The sequence below is a fragment of the Ylistrum balloti genome, unplaced genomic scaffold, assembly GCF_031769215.1.
Source record: "Ylistrum balloti isolate Yb309-2 unplaced genomic scaffold, AGI_CSIRO_Ybal_v1 Utg371700, whole genome shotgun sequence".
Lineage (NCBI taxonomy): Eukaryota > Metazoa > Mollusca > Bivalvia > Pectinida > Pectinidae > Ylistrum > Ylistrum balloti.
In genome coordinates, this window is record NW_026782857.1 from 306,820 (window position 1) to 324,754 (window position 17,935).

The 17,935-nt window shown below is 36.8% G+C and overlaps 1 protein-coding gene across 1 annotated transcript in view; it reads left to right on the top strand.

The window, feature by feature from the left end:
• LOC132563379 (substance-P receptor-like) overlaps positions 1-17,476 on the top strand; it is a 37,141-nt gene extending 19,665 nt beyond the window's left edge. Inside the window, exons 2-5 of the mRNA XM_060228143.1 lie at positions 13,635-14,074; positions 15,650-15,754; positions 16,464-16,572; positions 17,367-17,476. Coding sequence (XP_060084126.1) covers positions 13,635-14,074; positions 15,650-15,754; positions 16,464-16,572; positions 17,367-17,476 — 764 coding nt within the window. The remainder of the gene's footprint in view (positions 1-13,634; positions 14,075-15,649; positions 15,755-16,463; positions 16,573-17,366) is intronic.
• Positions 17,477-17,935: the final 459 nt, after the last annotated feature.

Consider the following 17,935-nt stretch of genomic DNA (forward strand, 5'->3'; position numbering starts at 1 on the left):
GCTGTGTTTTGATTCTAGGATCTTTCGTGATGCTAGGGACCAAAAGTATGGGATTTCAAAGGGCAAAATAAGGATATTGAAATAAGCCAACATGGATATGTTTTCGATATAGAAGTATAATTTATCCAATCGTTCAATAATTTTGGTAGGTTTTGGTAGGTGTAATTTTGAAAGTACATAAAATAGCGTCACTATTTTTTTATGATTGTCAATATTCATTAAAACTTCGGCGTGTCTTGACAACAGCCATTGGTAACTGTTTGATGGTCAGCTCGGCTGATTTTTTTTTGTCCCCGAGTTTTATCGTAACCCATGAATTTGTGGCTTATTTCACATAAATTGTAGCAGCACCGAATTGAAAGATACTTCATCATTAGCATTCCCATGTATTGAAGTTCTGCTACAATGCTTGTGATGACCAGGCGTCAAATAAGGTCAAGGTCAAGGTCAATAGAGAACAATTTATTTTCGTTTTTTTTTATCTGACCAATCTTTATAAAAAATAAAATACAGACTATTGTTTCTACCTATCAGAGATTTGAAAATAAATCAAAGTAGATTTATCAAACGATGATGTATGAATATACCTAAAAATGGCAACTATGAATTTGACATAAATATACGACTTTTTCATTACAGCCGTTTCGTCATTCTGTAACTCCTTAATGACAGCACTTGCATGAAAAATGAAAGAAAAGATAAAAGAAAAGGTGGCGTACTTTCTGATAGATAAAGTCATTTTATATAAGCCAGGAAATAATTGTGCTATGAAGAATGAAGATAAAGTTCAGGCACGTAAATCTATTTACCATTGAGTTTTCTGAAAAGGGTGCGGAAAGACGCAAAACTTAATAGTGAATTTATATGCGAATTCGTGATTACGATATGTGCCAGATAATAAATAGTAACATCCTCTTTATTTTATCTGTTTAATAACTTTGTTATTTCGAAAAAGGATATTAAGTAAGACTGTTTATTTGAAACCCTGCCACTATTCTGAAGAATTTATACCTTGCTTTCTGCAAATCCCATCAACAGAACTCTCTGTATACTTATATCTGATGATTGTGGGAAGGACACACACGTGTGAATAACATCATCTGATCAAACCGCTTTAGAAACAGAACCACTTTATTTAAGCTTCACCAAACAGCTGTTTCATTATTCTAGGACTCTTCAGAAGCAATTATAAAGATAAGCTTAAATCTTAAAGTCATACTTAAGCGAGGGAGGGATATTAATTTATCATGGCGTCAGTTTTGAAACAAAATGCTAACACAGACAACCGAACAGGGAAGATGGACTTGACCAATATCTATTTATTAATGGGTATTTTAAAACATGACTGCAATAGACATGTTGTGCACTGAAGATGATAACAGTGTTCGCCTCTTCAAATCTGAACATGGATGTTTTCGGTAAGATTTCTGTAGTTTCATTTATAAATTATGGCTAATTTTTCGTGAGTGGGGAGGAGTTTTACCAATCAACAAGAAGTGTTTTCGCTCATTTCTGTCTTGTAATAGTTACATACCCGTTCAATCAGTCATTATAACTCAATGAGTTACGGGCACCTGAAGTAGCTATGCAGTCAAAGAATGCCTGCTAACCGGCAGGAGTCTGGTAATCAAAGTTATTTTAAGTTAAAACAACTGTCAGAGTGAACATGAACAAGGAACATACACTATTCAAGTGACCGACGATTTTTCGGGGATTTAAGATGGAAATGTCGACAACTGTCTTATTACAAACTCAAAACCGACGAAAGGAAACCAAAGTATGGAAAAAAGATGAAGTAAAAAGTATAGATAATATAGATAGAATAAAGATAAAGTATAGATAAAATATAGTCAAATTATGAGTAATAGATAAAGTAAAAATACAGATACAGTATAGATAAATATAAAGTATAGATAAAGTAAAGATAAAGTATAAGGTGTAGATAAAGTATACACAAGGATGTAGATAAACTATAGATAAAGTAGATATAAAAGTATAGATAAAGTCTTGTTGAAAGCATAGATAGATAAATATAAAGTATTGATAAAGTGCAGATACAGTATAGATAAATATAAAGTATAGATAAAGTGTAGATAAAGTATACACAAGGATGTAGATAAACTATAAAGTAGATATAAAAGTATAGATAAAGTATTGATAAAGTATAGATAAAGTATTGATAAAGTATAGATAAAAGACAGATTTACACATATAACCTTGAATAAGTTAAGTGATGATAACACTAAGTGTTCCCTTAGCTGTACCGACACAGGTGGAGTCGGTCACAAACCAATCAAATGACCCAGACCCGTCTTCTAAATGGGTTTGGTTTCTAACCTAGGGTAGCTCGGTGATAAAAAGTAGCAATACAATTGATATCATAGCACAAGCCTTGTCGTGTGTTATCATAATGTTTATAATATTGGCCTGCCATAACGTTCCTAATGCAACGTTTTAATTCATTCTTAGGGGCACAGTTCAGAATAGACACGTGTTTTTGGCGTTCTTTTAAAATTAATATAAGCAATCAGCGAGATTTATTAAAGGACGAAACATATGTATGACGTAGCATCACAGGTGAGTCCTAGAAAGACGAAACAGCTATATGGTGTAGCATCACCGACGAGTCCTAGAAGGACGAAACAGCTGTATGATGTAGTATCACTGACGAGTCTGTGAATGACGAAACAGCCGTATGATGTAGCATCACCGACGAGTCCTAGAAGGACGAAACGGCTGTATGATGTAGCATCACCGACGAGTCCTAGGACGAAACAGTTGTATGATGCAGTATCACCGACGAGTCCTAGAAAGACGAAACAGCTGTATGATGTAGCATCACCGACGAGTCCTAGGACGAAACAGTTGTATGATGCAGCATCACTGACGAGTCCTAGAAGGACGAAACAGCTGTATGATGTAGCATCACTGACGAGTCCTAGAAGGACGAAACAGCTGTATGATGTAGCATCACTGACGAGTCCTAGAAGGTTATTTATTTGGCTCTACTTTATCTAATTCTAAATTTGTATTAGATAATTGTCTTCGCTATATTGACACTTAGATCGTGGCGTTTTTGTCTAGCAGTGTCTGATTTATTAACTTAGTCTATGAAATATAAATTCTTAGTATGAATAGTTTTTTCCGTGAATTTCTGTAGTGAATTTTAGGTGAATACATATATTGATGTTAACGGATATTCTATTGTAATAATGAGAAACAAAATGTAGAAAATACCAACGTTGCAAAATAATCATAATCCAAGCTCAAATTCCATAAAACTAGGGCAAAATATGAACAAAAGAAAGTACAAGTAAAATAATACCAGATGTTTCTAAAGAGTAAGCGTCTTGTGCTTCATCGACGACACCCGCCATGTAAATCTTGGTCAATCCATGTAAGTAATTTCACGTTCTCAAATGAGAACAAGGTATAAAACAACGGAACCAACAGGCAAACCAATGACCACAAAAATAAACGTCCAGCTCCATATCACTCAAAGAAATGTAATATTTCTCAGTGCGATCACTATGGCGACCATAAACTTACCCATAATTTTCAACAACCTGTATCTGTCGAACCCGTGTGTTGCGAGACTTGAGTTTGACCCGCACTTTTCTGACCTTTGTTGACGACTTGGTTAAGCGATTCCGCCACTCAGTAACCTCCAAGAACCAAGCGAGCCATGCTCTCATTGTTTTGTATGTGATTTAAGTAATTCTGACTAAATAGTATTACTTTTGTAGTAAAAATGGTTATAAAAATGTCCTGAAGATATCATTCAAATATTTATTCACCAGAATACAATTAAACACATAGAACTGACCCAAATACCCTATGTCTTCTCTCACCCACGCTTCTTGATGTTTGTCCGTTGTGTGGTAAACAGTACTGTGTTTGGTGTGTATGTTAAACCATCTAGACAATATTTAACTGAAACATTTCCTATTACAGATGTTTTTGACAATTCATGTCGTGAAGTGACTAGCTAAGGACCGTTCTCGCTCATATACACGGATTAAAAATGTAACAACTTGGATTTAACATATACATAGAACGTGTTCAGCTAGATAACACAGTATTATCGATATTAGGGATTCAAATGTACAGTTCTGAAGTAAGTAACGATTTCCGTGAGCTTTGATATTTACACAGTTATCCCGTATAATGTAAATCACCTTATATTAGCGAGTATTTAATCTCGTGAAAGGTAAGTTAGACATTTTTATATTCGCGAAATACATGATTTCGCGAAAAAACGCGAAATATAATCCCTCGCGAAAAATAAGTGATTTGCAGTAATAAGAATTAAGACCTGATAGCTTCTCGTAAAGGAAAAAGTATGCGAGAGTTTTCACATGGATTACTAATAGATAAGGCTGCCACTTTTTATAGTTTTAAAGCGACAGCAGTAAACAATGCCGAGAACTAGTTATTCTGGTTGGAAAGTTTATGTAATCATGGTTTGTATACGTATTACAGTGACTGGCAGGTTCTGATGGCCTATCACAGAGGAAAATCTGCTATTAGGTCGATGTCAATGACAATTAGTTTTCGCGAAAATATGCACATAAAGAGGTTAAATAATAATCATGAACAGAAAATCCTTATCTGTTGTTCAACATTCTGGCTATGTACGCTTTTTGCGTCATATGTGATAACGCATGCGCACAAAACACCGTCGCCTGTAAACGACAATGGCTTAAAGAGCAAGACCCACTCCGTTATAGATATTTTTTTGCATATTTTATTGACTGGAAATGTTGTTGTATACTAATAGATAATATATAAATAAAGACTTGTATAAAGTTTCGCGCTTGAAATTGAAAGGGTACCGGAGTATCGGTGCCGGAATTAGTCTCGTTAATCAACACCAAGATATGAATATTGATGAAGAAACGTCACGTGATACGTTCAGACGCGGTATGGAAATTATCTAACGTACGCCGTGATCACATCTTTCAATGCTTAGATATGACACAAAAACGTGCAGATTACGAGAAAAACTACGATTAATTGCAAAGAGGCCCTCAAATGGGGGCTACGATACGGTAACGAACATATAGAACATCGCAAAATGGATCTATCTAAAGCGAATATCGATGATAAGAGTATTTATGAATATGATTTTAGAGTGATACTACACGAGAGAGCCAAACAGAGAGATACAGAGTATGAATCAGCCATCTTCCTTCTTTTCGCCTCAGAGTCCGTCAAAACACGTTTTCTTCCCCGCTTCCCTCGCACGCTTTCTGACATGTTGGAAGACGCCAGATTTATTTACAGTTCTTTGCTCATGCGTCAGAGGGCAGGACTTCCCGCATAACTATGAATTAGCACCGAGTCGTTTCGAATTCTTTTTTTAAAACTATTTATTACGTTAGATTGGTAGTGATTTACTTTAAAATTGCGGTATTACAGGGTTAGTCAGAACTTTTGCTACCCGAGAAAAATAGAAAATCACTATTTTTTTTTAATATTAAATAATATCGGTCGAGGAGTGGGTCTGGCTCTTTAAAGTTTTGAGTCGGCTGGCGATTAATATAACTTATTTCATAATTCTGAATTGACTTAGAATTATCAAATAACATTTGGCACACCAATAACGAAATCCGGTGCTGAGTAACGGGACTTTACTGACTGTATCACTACTTTTGCTGTCATTTCTGCCCGCCATCATGTGTTCGCGTTTACAAAATGAACATTTCAAAAACTATTACATAACGTTATCAGTCCTACATTTGTGAAGGGGTTCCCGATCCAAAGAAGTGATCAAGCTGGATTTTGGAAATCGGCTGTGAATATCCGGATGGCATAGGAACGTAACAGGATGTGTATAAAACATGTATATAACACAGACTCATACGAAAATCTGTCAAAAGAATTTTTTTTATAAATTTAAGATGTCCTATACAGTAGATACGGGATGGAAAGCCAGACCAGTATTTTCACCTTCTGCTTTGTTTATTTTACGGTGGAAAATATCATATTTCCAAACAACAAACAAGATAATATTGACACGTAGATATTCATCGGTTCTAAATAATAATTTCTCAGAAACGTACCAGGTCAGAAAAAACCTTAATATCACACACGGATATGAAACATTTTCTCAAGAGATCTTCACGACGGTCACACAATTTCGTATATTTTTTTTAAAATCAAACTGCATCCTTATGCTTTGTGGTTGTTCGCAGCCGACATATATTCCGGCTGTTATAACAAGGGTAGACATTCCATTGATATTGGTGTCGTCTGCAACAATTAATCCAGGAATGTTACTATGGAGAAATGAGACGTTCGCAATAGCAAAATTTTAACTTGTTTCTTTAGTAGTGCAATACTCTTCAGACTAAGTCGCTAATAAATATCGAAATAAAATTGATAATTCAGATACAGGAAAGACAGTAATTTGAAATAAGTGTTCAAGAAGGTCAATAAACTACTGGTTACTCGTGAACACATATTATTGATATATCACAAAGTAAAAAAAAAAAAAATTGAAAAAGTTTTCTCCTTCCATAAACTGCAATACTATATATCTTTCAGTTATTACCGATGTATTTCCTATCCTGCAACTACAAAAAAAACATCTGTTTGGTGATGGATGGCATTACGTATCACTTTTGTGATATCTTGTCTGTCGATATTACATGCGCGAGTGCTCCTAGCTTGACTTGGCACCACGCAGAACTCCCCCGAGTATCAATGCCGCAGCGAGTAGATCAGTAATAGATGTTTATGAGTTATAGGCGTCAGTAAGTCTTCGTAACTTACTCTTTAATTAGTTCTTTGATTTGTGCCCACATTTAAACTTTCACAGCTTTTTGTTTGTTGTACTATATAGTGATAAAATTATGCTGCAGTTGGCATTTTTCTTTTCAAAATTTATTGGGAATCGCGATGCACCTTCTAAACATTAGGAGCAATATGCAGAATGGTTACTTTGTAACAAAGAAAGTTCGACCAGGCCTGTTACATAATATACGGATGGAATTTTCCGAACAACAAAGGAGTAATGTCTATTTCTCTTGTTTAATTTTGTGTGATTGATTTTAAAATCAATCCTTTCATGCCTGTTTTGTCTCTGTTATTACCAGTACCGTTAGACTGCTTAAGAAGCTTATTCGGGAAATGCCAACAAAACTTGTTGGAAAACAGTTATTGCTGAAATTGTTTTATTTATTGTTAAACTCGTCTTTAAAAATCTTTTAAGGAGCAGAGAGTACGGTCTGGTTTGCTTAAATATTGTAAGCTGCGCTACCTTGAGACAGACATGTTGAACTAAAGTTAATTTTATAAGACAGGGCTGTAATACTTGTTTATTTCTTCAGATTTCTACATGTTTAAATTCCACGAATAAAAGAATTTATGAAGGTGTTTTGTTGGTATTTTTGATGTTTTACTAACCGTGTGTATTTATGCATGTTTAAAAGTAATCATTGACAATTGAACTCAAACGTTACATTGATGGTAAAGCGATATTTGGTATCGATTATGATATAATCTTAAAAACACATTGCTCGGCAATAATACAAACACCACAGGGATGATATCCTGTGATTGTACTTGTCCGGTGTTGGCTGAACTAGATCGGCATTGTTTGATTTCCAGTGACTCAATCCTTTCCTGTGTTTTTTGTTTTGTTTTGTTTTTGTTTGTTTTTGTTTCGTTTTTAAATAGCAGAGGCTGAAATATTCCTGCATTGTTTGACTTTCGATGACTGACATATCCTTGCGATGTTTAACTTCCGGTTGTTGATATATTCCTGCCTTGTTATTCCGGTGACTGAAGTGTCCGTGTTTTATTGAAATTCCAGTAATGAAAATTCATTGTAGAGACAGCATAGTGACTGGCTCATCAAGGATTTATACCCTCTTCTCGAACTGTGATGAATGACTCAAAAATGGCTAGATATCTAAATATGCAAAAATACCTCAGTCACAGAAAAGTGCAGTCACTGAAAAGTGCAGTCACTACAAAGCGCTGGACAAATTCAGTCACTGAAAAGTGCAGTCATTACAAAGCGCTGGACAAATTCAGTCACTGAAAAGTGCAGTCATTACAAAGCGCTGGACAAATTCAATCACTGAAAAATGCAGTCAATACAGCTTATTCCAATAATATTGTCCCTTCAGATTTATGACCGTTTTATTGACATCAACGTTGCTGAAATCTTGAGTTATTGGAATTTGTAATTGTGGCTGTTCTGATTACAAGTTCAGCTTGATGCAGGTTGTGTAAGGACTGAGTATCTTAAGGTAAGTCACGGTGATGGCACTAAGTACGCCTTGTGAGTAACCCATCCATCTGAAGACTAATGTTTAATCACTTTAACGCTTTCACGAAAAAGGGAACAGAAATGATACTGCAAGGAACTCTTGTTTGATACGGGAACTCCCGTACGATACGAGAACTCTTGGCTGATACAGAATTTCTCGTCTGATACGAGAACTCTCGTACGATACGAGAACTCTTGGCTGATCCGGGAACTCTCGTATGATACGAGAACTCTTGTTTGATACGGGAACTCTTGTTAGATACGGGAACTCTTGTCTGATACGGGAACTCTCGTATGATACGAGAACTATTGGCTGAAACGAGAACTCTTGTCTGATACAGGAACTCTCGTATGATACGAGAACTCTTGGCTGATACAGGAATTCTCGTCTGATACGGAAACTTTCGTTTGATACGGGAATTCTCGTATGATACCAGAACTCTTGTCAGATAGGAGAACTCTTGTCTGATACAGGAACTCTCGTATGATACGAGAACTCTTGTCTAATACGAGAACTCTTGTCTGATACAGGAATTATCGTCCGATAAGGGACCACTTGTCTGATTCAGGAACCCTCATGTGATATGGGAACTTTCGTTTGATACGGGGTAATTGTATCTGTCATTTTTCCGACTTTGACTCTAAGAGACACTTCAATGGATAATGTACAAATTTTGTTAAAAATGACTCTTCCGTTGCGCGTTTTGTCCAATCGACTGAAGTCGGAGTGGAGTCGTCCGTCTGAGAATGGAATAGCCTCTAATTTGAAGACGACACCCTGGTGTTCCGTGTTCCGGTGGTAGAGGGGGTCCTAACCATGGTATACTATCCAAACATCCAGGCTACCCTAATGCCGGGTCCTAACCTTTAGATTGGGGAATTTAGAAGTCTGATAGGTTATAATCGTGTTATTATGGCCGAATAACGTTATGAATTATTTGGATTTCTGGGCTGCGTTAATTGCCTACTCTTCATATCGATAACCGCGGGAGGACCTTACAAGGACCACCATTTAGAGTCCCATCTGCCGGACTATGGCTAGTAGTTAGTGGTTCGATTAGCACAGGTGCAATTTTAACTAACATTTTTTCGTTGTTGTAACGTCTGGAAACCTTTCTAATCGTGCTGACAAAGTTACTTTGTCACTTTGCAAATGTCTATTGCTCTCCATTCCACTTCGGTCTGATTCTGATCACTATTCTGACTTTTTATAATTTTATGTGATTTGTATGCACGTGCAGGTTTAGAAGTGTTATGAGGGGTTGCGGTCAGGTGGGTTACAAATAAGAAGAAATTGTTATGATAGGCTAAGATTTCATCCAATGTATAAATACTATAAACAAACTAGGATTCTACAATATTGGCACCAGGTATACGGCATGAGAGGGAGAGAAAGGGAGAGACAATGATTAACTTGTAAAGTCCGGGGATAGTTCTTAATCCATATAAAGGGGTCTGGGTTTGTAGAGTTATCTGTCGTGTTCTCTGGACGGGCGGAGAGTAGGTCTTGACCGGTCGGGCACTGGATTGGGGACGGAAAAAGAATGAAAAGCTATATTCTCCTCCGCTACAGAATACCTATAAAGGTCTTGACTGTTACCAATCATCGCGTCTATACCCGAATTCTTTCTCTTTAATTAAAAAATCGCTTTTACTTCATCTGCTGGTGTGTGTAGCTTATTGTTTTGTCAGCAAGGTCTGCGTTGGAATTCAGTGTACAACCGAGATTTAACAATCATATGTACATACTGTAACAGAGGACCATAAAACTAAATCTGTCGAACTTCGATATATAGATAAACGCATAAAGATTTATATAGAACTTGAAACGTAAGACGCCGCGGCAGACACTCAAATAGCAAACAAAAGCCAGCATAACACGTCTTTAAAATAGTAACATATTTTTACAGTGTTTCTAGTATACCAAATAGGATGTACAACGTCACGACGTAAAATCTCTACAAAGTATCAATTTTCTACCAGAGTTGTCGTTCCTTAACAATACGCCGCTGTAAACGGCTCACAGATTACCTATGATGAGGTGACCTCGCGGTTGGGGTCAAAGTTTGGCGTCGTGCAAAACAATTGTAGACTGTATTTTTTAAATTTTAACTTTTGTAAGTCATCGATCAGTGTTTACATTCACGCTTTCGGAGAAGAAATGTGCCAATATTGTAGCCAAATCACTATGTCACAATATGTATCCTGCGACTGGTGACTCCATAATCGGAATACGTCTGCCACATAATATGTTTGCTGTATTCGGCAATGGCGGAAAACAGCTGTATTTTAGCACGTGCGGTAATTCGACAGAATTGCACTCTAAATTTTCGTACATGTTACGTGTAGAAATATAGATAATTGTTGAAATAAACGATTTTACATGTTGTAATGATCAAGTCGATTTATGAAAATTCATAAAATCGCTGTCATGTCCGATGAAGTTTGGAACTATGTTACGGCAGGGAGGAATTATTTTGTCGTCCGTCGTCAGGCAAAATTCAGCGTAACGTCAATGTCAGGTAAACAAAAAAACAAAGCTGTTTAAGTTTCAATAGTTTGTTTTGCAATAACTTGGTTGCCCCTTTTGTCTTTCGTCACCCTCGCAAAAATACAGCTTATATTTTAAGACAGGGTGTTTTCTTTAGAGTATTCTCTGTGTATCTCGAGAACACGTCGGTAGTTGAAAAACGAAATTACAAAAAAATGTAAACGCTACGGATGGTGACTGTTTACTCACCATTACTCTTCCGCGATATAATCCATAACGTTCACAGCTACATTAAGTATTGTAGTGATTTTCCAGATAAACGAGAATGATGCCAAATCCTGTACGACTTAAAATCTCTTCCTAGTGAGATTATCTTATCCTTTCTATATATATTACTAGTGAGTCCAGTTTGCCAATACCGAAGTAGATAATGTTTTCATCAGCGCTTTCATACTTCAGAATATATCCTAACTATCATACCAATGTACAGAGCAGATGTTTCTCCTTGGATGCGATTCTGTTGCTCCAAGGCAATCGGCTCGTTCTTTTCCAATTTCAAGGAAACAGCGAAGGGGGTCGTTTGAGCACCTTTCAGTATGTGATTGTCCTATTTTCTGTACGTGATTGTCCAATTTTCAGTATGTGATTGTCCCATTTTCAGTATGTGATTGTTCTACTCTCAGTATGTTATTGTCCCATTTTTAGTAGTTGATTGTTCTACTCTCAGTATGTGATTGTCCTACATTCAGTATGTGATTGTCCCATTTCAGTAGTTGATTGTTCTACTCTCAGTATGTGATTGTCCCATTTTCAGTATGTGATTGTCCCATTTTCAGTATGTGATTGTCCCATTTTCAGTATGTGATCGTCCTACTTTCAGTTTGTGATTGTCCCCAGCAAGCTGATTGCTAAAAGCGATGATTTTAATTTCCCTATTAAATTTTTCTATTTCTGGATAGCAACATTCCTGCATCCCCAACCTATGGTGTTTACATGTCACATTTGATTCAACATTCAAGGACCTGTTCGTTCCCATTATGATGGTTTTCGTGCAAGAAGTCATCAACTGACGGACAAATTCGTAGCACAGTTTTTCAAAAGATGCTGGTCGATGAAATTTTTGTTCGATGCTCGTTAGTTTGCCTGTTAGTTCCATTGTTTTATACATTGTTATTATTTGAGAACGTGACATTATTTACTTGGATCAACCAAGATTTACATGGCGGGTGTCGTCGAAGAGAATGAGACGCTTACTCTACCGGAACACTTTATCTTATTCTTGTACTTTTAAAGGAGTCTCCAGGTGATTTGTTTGTTCATATTTTGCCAAAGTTTTATTGAATTTGAAGTTTGAATTAGGATTATGTTGACATGTTGGTACTTGCTTGTTATTTTGTTTTATGCATCTATGGTCCTGTCGGTCTTGGGTACCATCTATCTTAACGCTAAAAATTGGATAAATCGGAAGATTACGCCTGAAAGTGGACAAAACGAGAACACACTTAAAATCTATCAGGCCCATCAACCTGAAAAAAAAAACCCACTTCAATTTCAAATTGGAAACAAAATATTGATTCCGATATCACATACAACACCTATTTTCAAAATTAAAAAAAGGAACCGTCTGCAGATAAGGCTTCCAATATTTATCTACAAACACTCATCTTATGTAATCAGGACTTAATATTCTCGTGTGATCATTAAGACTCCTTCCTTAGTCTCAGATTATTGCTTAGCTAGGTTCGTATCCAAACTTTCTAATGTCGTAACTTTTAGATTTGAGATTGCGGTGGTATTTTTATTGTATACTCCTGAAGCGAATCAAATAGAATATGAGAGTTAACGCCCTTGGCATCCTTGACGAGTCCTAGAAGGAAAAAAAACAGCTGTATGATACAGTTTAATTCATTGTTTGGCTCTACTGTATCGAATTTTAAATTTGTATTAAAAAGCGGTATTCATTTGTTTGTCTTTTGTGCAAAATGGCTTCAGACAAATCTCGAATCTGTCTCATAAAAAACAATCTTGTTATTTTCTATTCTGTTCCCTAAAATGTCCTATTCAAATAGAAGAAACACACTTATCTGCTTGGAATTAAGTTATTTTTTAATGTCAACGAAGAACTGAAGTATGTGCGTTTTAAAATTCATATTTAATGAAAATTGTATTTAAAACTTACCAGTGATAATTGATTATGAAAAAGAATATATTTTGGGAAAACAATATCGTTGTTGATTTCTGTGTTTAGATTCTGTTACTATTGCTTTACGTCCCATTAACAGTCAGTGTCATTTAATGATGTGCCAGGTTTTGGTGGTGGAGGAAAGCCGGAGAAAAAACACCGACCTCCGGTCAGTACCTAGCGACTGTCCCACGTGCGACTCTAACACGCTAACCAGAGGTGGAGGGCGAGTGTTAAAGACGGTCAAAAGCCTTAACCACTTGGCCACCGTGGCCCCCTGTCCGATTCAAATTGTTTCGTGAATTATCTACAACACACGAAGGATTTTGTTGTTATTACGTCACAACTATGAAATGACGACACTAAGATCTTTAATAACTAATTTTATTTAGTAGGTATGACGACATTCACTTGATAAAGCGTATAGTCATAATTGATTTATTCCGAGTGTAGGTGTTGAAAAGCATTATTAATCAAGTCCTGCCTATTGTAAGCTGCTTATGTAATAATTTGATAACATATATCATTATGCGTTTTTAGTCCAGTCTTCTACTGTTTGTTTTGTTTCAGCTTTTAGTTCAATAACTTGTGTGAGGAAATAATGTTTTTGCTGTCAGGTTTGTGTGCCACAATTTATTGTTGACAAATTATTGACAAAATACATTACTTTATACTTTCAGTGTTGTCACTGGTGGCTAGTGTGCTATCCCTCACTCTCATAGCTTATGACCGGTTCTTTGGAATTGTGTTCGCTTTGCGCGCTCACATGACGGAAAAGAGAGCTCGGACATCTCTCATAGTCATCTGGCTTTGTGCACTAGCTGTCACCATCCCTATCCTTCTCTACCGGAAGTTGAACGTCCGCCATTGGTCGGATCACTTGGAGAAATGGTGCGATGACGATTTTCCAACATCGACCACGATCATCAACAATGTGACGGTGACAAAACAGACGTCCAGAACAGCGTACTACGTCATCGTTTCTGTGGTTCTATATTTTGTTCCCATGGTTGTCATGACATTTGCGTATTCCATAATAATCATGAAATTGTGGATAAGTACGATCCCAGGGGAAATAGTTGATAAGCGAGTTGAAGCCCAGGCTAGAACTAAGCGCAAGGTAAGTTGAAAGACCGATACACTTGTATTAAGGAACTGACTCCTCCCACCAGGGAGTGCAACAATTTTTTAAAACTCTTAACTGTATACATCAGTCCCCATACATTTCAAATTACAAAAGACAGTTTCATAGATACGAAATAATTTGGAAACTCGCCCATAACGTGTAAAGTTTGAAAGTTTTTATAGGCTATGAGAAATAAACCCACTTGGGTTCTTAAATCATGTAAGCTAATTTGGTATTGACTTTTTTTTTTTTTTTAGAGTTTACCATGTTGTGGACTTCGCTGATTTTATGTTGAACGTTTTCTTCTGTCCACGTGTACACATCACATATCCTATTTATCTTAAACGATAATCAAGCATTTTGAAGTGTCTACCTTCGATGAGGTTGGCAGATTTAGATTGCACATGTACACCAAAATTTATCTTGATACTCAAAATGTTGTTGAAGAATCAAAATGTACGTGGAGATTCAAAATATATACGTTGAGACTCAAAATGTACCTGGCAACACAAAATGTAGAGTGGAAACATGGTGGTTTGTGAGAAAGGCAGAGGTTGTGAGAGACAGTAGTTGAAGTGTCCCTTGGCGTCTCAGTACTGATAAGACGATCTAGGTGATAACTACACAGAGCTGGAGCATTAAGGCCAAGCGTACTGCTGATGTACATGTCCAACTGTATTTAAATCTTCTTGGTAATGGGTCGGCAGTTTGTTTCATTTAGAAGATATTCATTATTTATACTTGTATCAGTTGACACAGGATAGAGATAAAGGTATCGATTACCAATTACCTAAGACATCGACCATTAATTATTCTAGGACTTAACTCACCACATGGATCTGACGTACACTGCTGGGAAATTGACTTGATGTGATTAATGGCTTTTAAATGAATATTCATTACTTGGAGATATCATCTGGTCTCTAATGTGCGCTCATTAACATATTTCTGATAAAAATAATTTTAGAAGTGTATCCAATATTACTCCGTACTCACAACAGTACTCTTAAAACATACTCACAATTAAATTCCGTTAATACATAGAAGTACTAATTTTTCACTCAGTATAACATCAATGATGTACGAGGCAGTCTTTTTCAATTCTTGCATCAAATGTTAATGACGATACGTTTGTTTTATGGGTTATTGGTGATGGGCGTGTGTTTTTCATTATTTACGATGCGTTTGTTTTATGGGTTATTGGTGATGGGCGTGTGTTTTTCATTATTTAGGACGCGTTTGTTTTATGGGTTATTGGCGATGGGCGTGTGTTTTTCATTATTTAGGACGCGTTTGTTTTATGGGTTATTGGCGATGGGCGTGTGTTTTTCATTATTTAGGACGCGTTTGTTTTATGGGTTATTGGCGATGGGCGTGTGTTTTTCATTATTTAGGACGCGTTTGTTTTATGGGTTATTGGCGATGGGCGTGTGTTTTTCATTATTTACGATGCGTTTGTTTTATGGGTTATTGGTGATGGGTGTTTGTTTTGATTATTAACATTCTGCTTGTTTTGTGGGTTATTGGCGACCTGTTCAATTTATAAGACAATGTCGGACTTTTTTGTAGGTTATCGTTATGCTGGTTGTTATACTGGTCGTATTCGCTGTCTGTTGGCTTCCGTGTCAGGTGATTTTACTATACAGTGAACTCCGCCCCGACAAGGAAAATAGGGTAAGTTCAAGGCCGAAGAGGGCAGCATCATCATTTGAGAGTAAACATGGTGGTAGCTAGTGCCCGTTTTTAGCGCAATTTTATTTTTTTGATAACAACAGTTTTTTTATAAACTGAGGACAAAGGCCTTCTTGTTCACAAATGTTTACTTTATAAAATCATCTGTTTTGTTAATCTTCAGAACACGTTGTAGACATATATATATATTGTCGAACTTCATTATTTCGATGTCAGCTGGACCGTTAGAAACCTTCGAGTTATCCGTGTATTTGATTGAGTGAAATCGAATGTCTGGTGGAAAGTCTTACTGAAACAGACGAAATACTTCGAATTAAACGAGGTTTTCGCGCTATACGAGTTCGAGATGACGAAGTTCGACTGTATGTATAATATCGTTTATAATATATCGTCGATACACAACAATTTATCGGACAATAGTTTGATTCTTACGATGAGAAAACAGTCATCTTATGCCTACACGGGTGCTTTGTTTGGCGAAACAATTTCTAACTGCTACAGGGAGCGAGAAGACCGTGTCAAAACAGCTTTAAGTTGCAGTCTTACTTAAATTTATGGCTAACGGGTTCAGTCTGTAATTTTCTTAAGAAAGCAAAGAAGTATAACATGCAAGAAGTGATGAAAAAATAGGTATAATTAGCGGTTTTGTCGCCTTAAAAGTTACAGATGCATTCATGTTTGTGTGTTACAGCTCGGGGACTGGTTCCAAGACCTTCAGTTCTCTGGGTACTGTATGGCGTACTCAAACAGCGCCCTTAACCCACTAATCTACGCTGGCTTCAACGCTAATTTTAAACGTGGTAGGTTAACATTTTGTCGCATGCCTTAACCACGGGAGAGTTTAGTCTAATAACGACCATGAAGTCAGCTCTAAGCGCGAAAACATATTAAACTAATTCAGGTCACTGATTCTGAAGCTAACGTTTCCTCAGGTCAGTTTGTTGGGAGTAACTCCTGATCAATTTTGTTCCATTCCAGGTGTGACTTACACACAGAACCATCAGTGAGACTGTCCCAAGCTCGATAAGTTTCATTACTTTGAATGAGACAACAGGCAAGAATTATACACTGCAATGAGTAAATTTTAAAACGAGACAGATTTAGTTGCCTGTGGAACGTTAATGAAAACATAGTTTGTGTGAGCATGCCTCCGAAAGACGCCTCCTTTAGGAATAATTCGAACGCATCAAAGTACACGAACAGCCGTGTATAAACACTAAAGAGTCGTACAGCCTTATGACTTAGGATTCCAGATCGATTTGGAAATTCAATATATCCTACGATAGCTATTAATTTCTGATTCATCAAAAACGATAAAAACGTCACTGGATTCTGATGCACCTGTCGAATTACGTAACCCAATCGGCTGTTTTAAAGCGTCCAGATTATTATTTTGAAGCCACACATCCGATATTGCATGTTTTGATATTCAATATTTGAAACGACTTTGTAGATTTCTTGCGTCCGGTATAGTCAAGCCACAAAAATGAAGCAGTGTCTTTGCGGCTGCATGATTGTACGGGGATATGTATAACGGTCCCTATTAGGATAATAACTTGTTAGTGCAGTTAATAATGTACTTATCTACCTACAGGTTTGGAGGACGTGTGGCGTTGTGTTTCTTGTAAAGAGAAAGAGAATCATTCCAATGGTAAAACATACGGCACGTACGAGCTAACGGCAACCACCGCCACTCACGTGTGACGTCAGCACAAAGGATATGACGTCATCCTATCAGGATACGACATCAACAGAGCAAGATGTAACATTTGCTGACGGATTGATGACGTTGAAGATCCGATGTATCGACTGATGGCTAAAAATAAACGGGTACTTGTCGCTGAATGAAATTTGCTCATTTAGTTTTGGACAGTCTAAGATGTGAAAGAGTTATCTCCCGTTTTTGTTGTTAATAAATAATGTGTTGTATCTGTTGCTCGTGTAATTCTATTGAGTTTGCAATTCAAATACAGAACAAATTAGAAACGACATCTGTTGAACTGGTGTCTGCTGAACTGACGTTTGTTGAACTGGTGTCTGTTGAACTGGTGTCTGTCGATGTGGTGTCTGTTGAACTGACGTTTGTCGAACTGGTGTCTGTTTAATTGGTGTCTGCTGAACTGACGTTTGTTGAACTGGTGTCTGTCGAACTAGTAACTATGG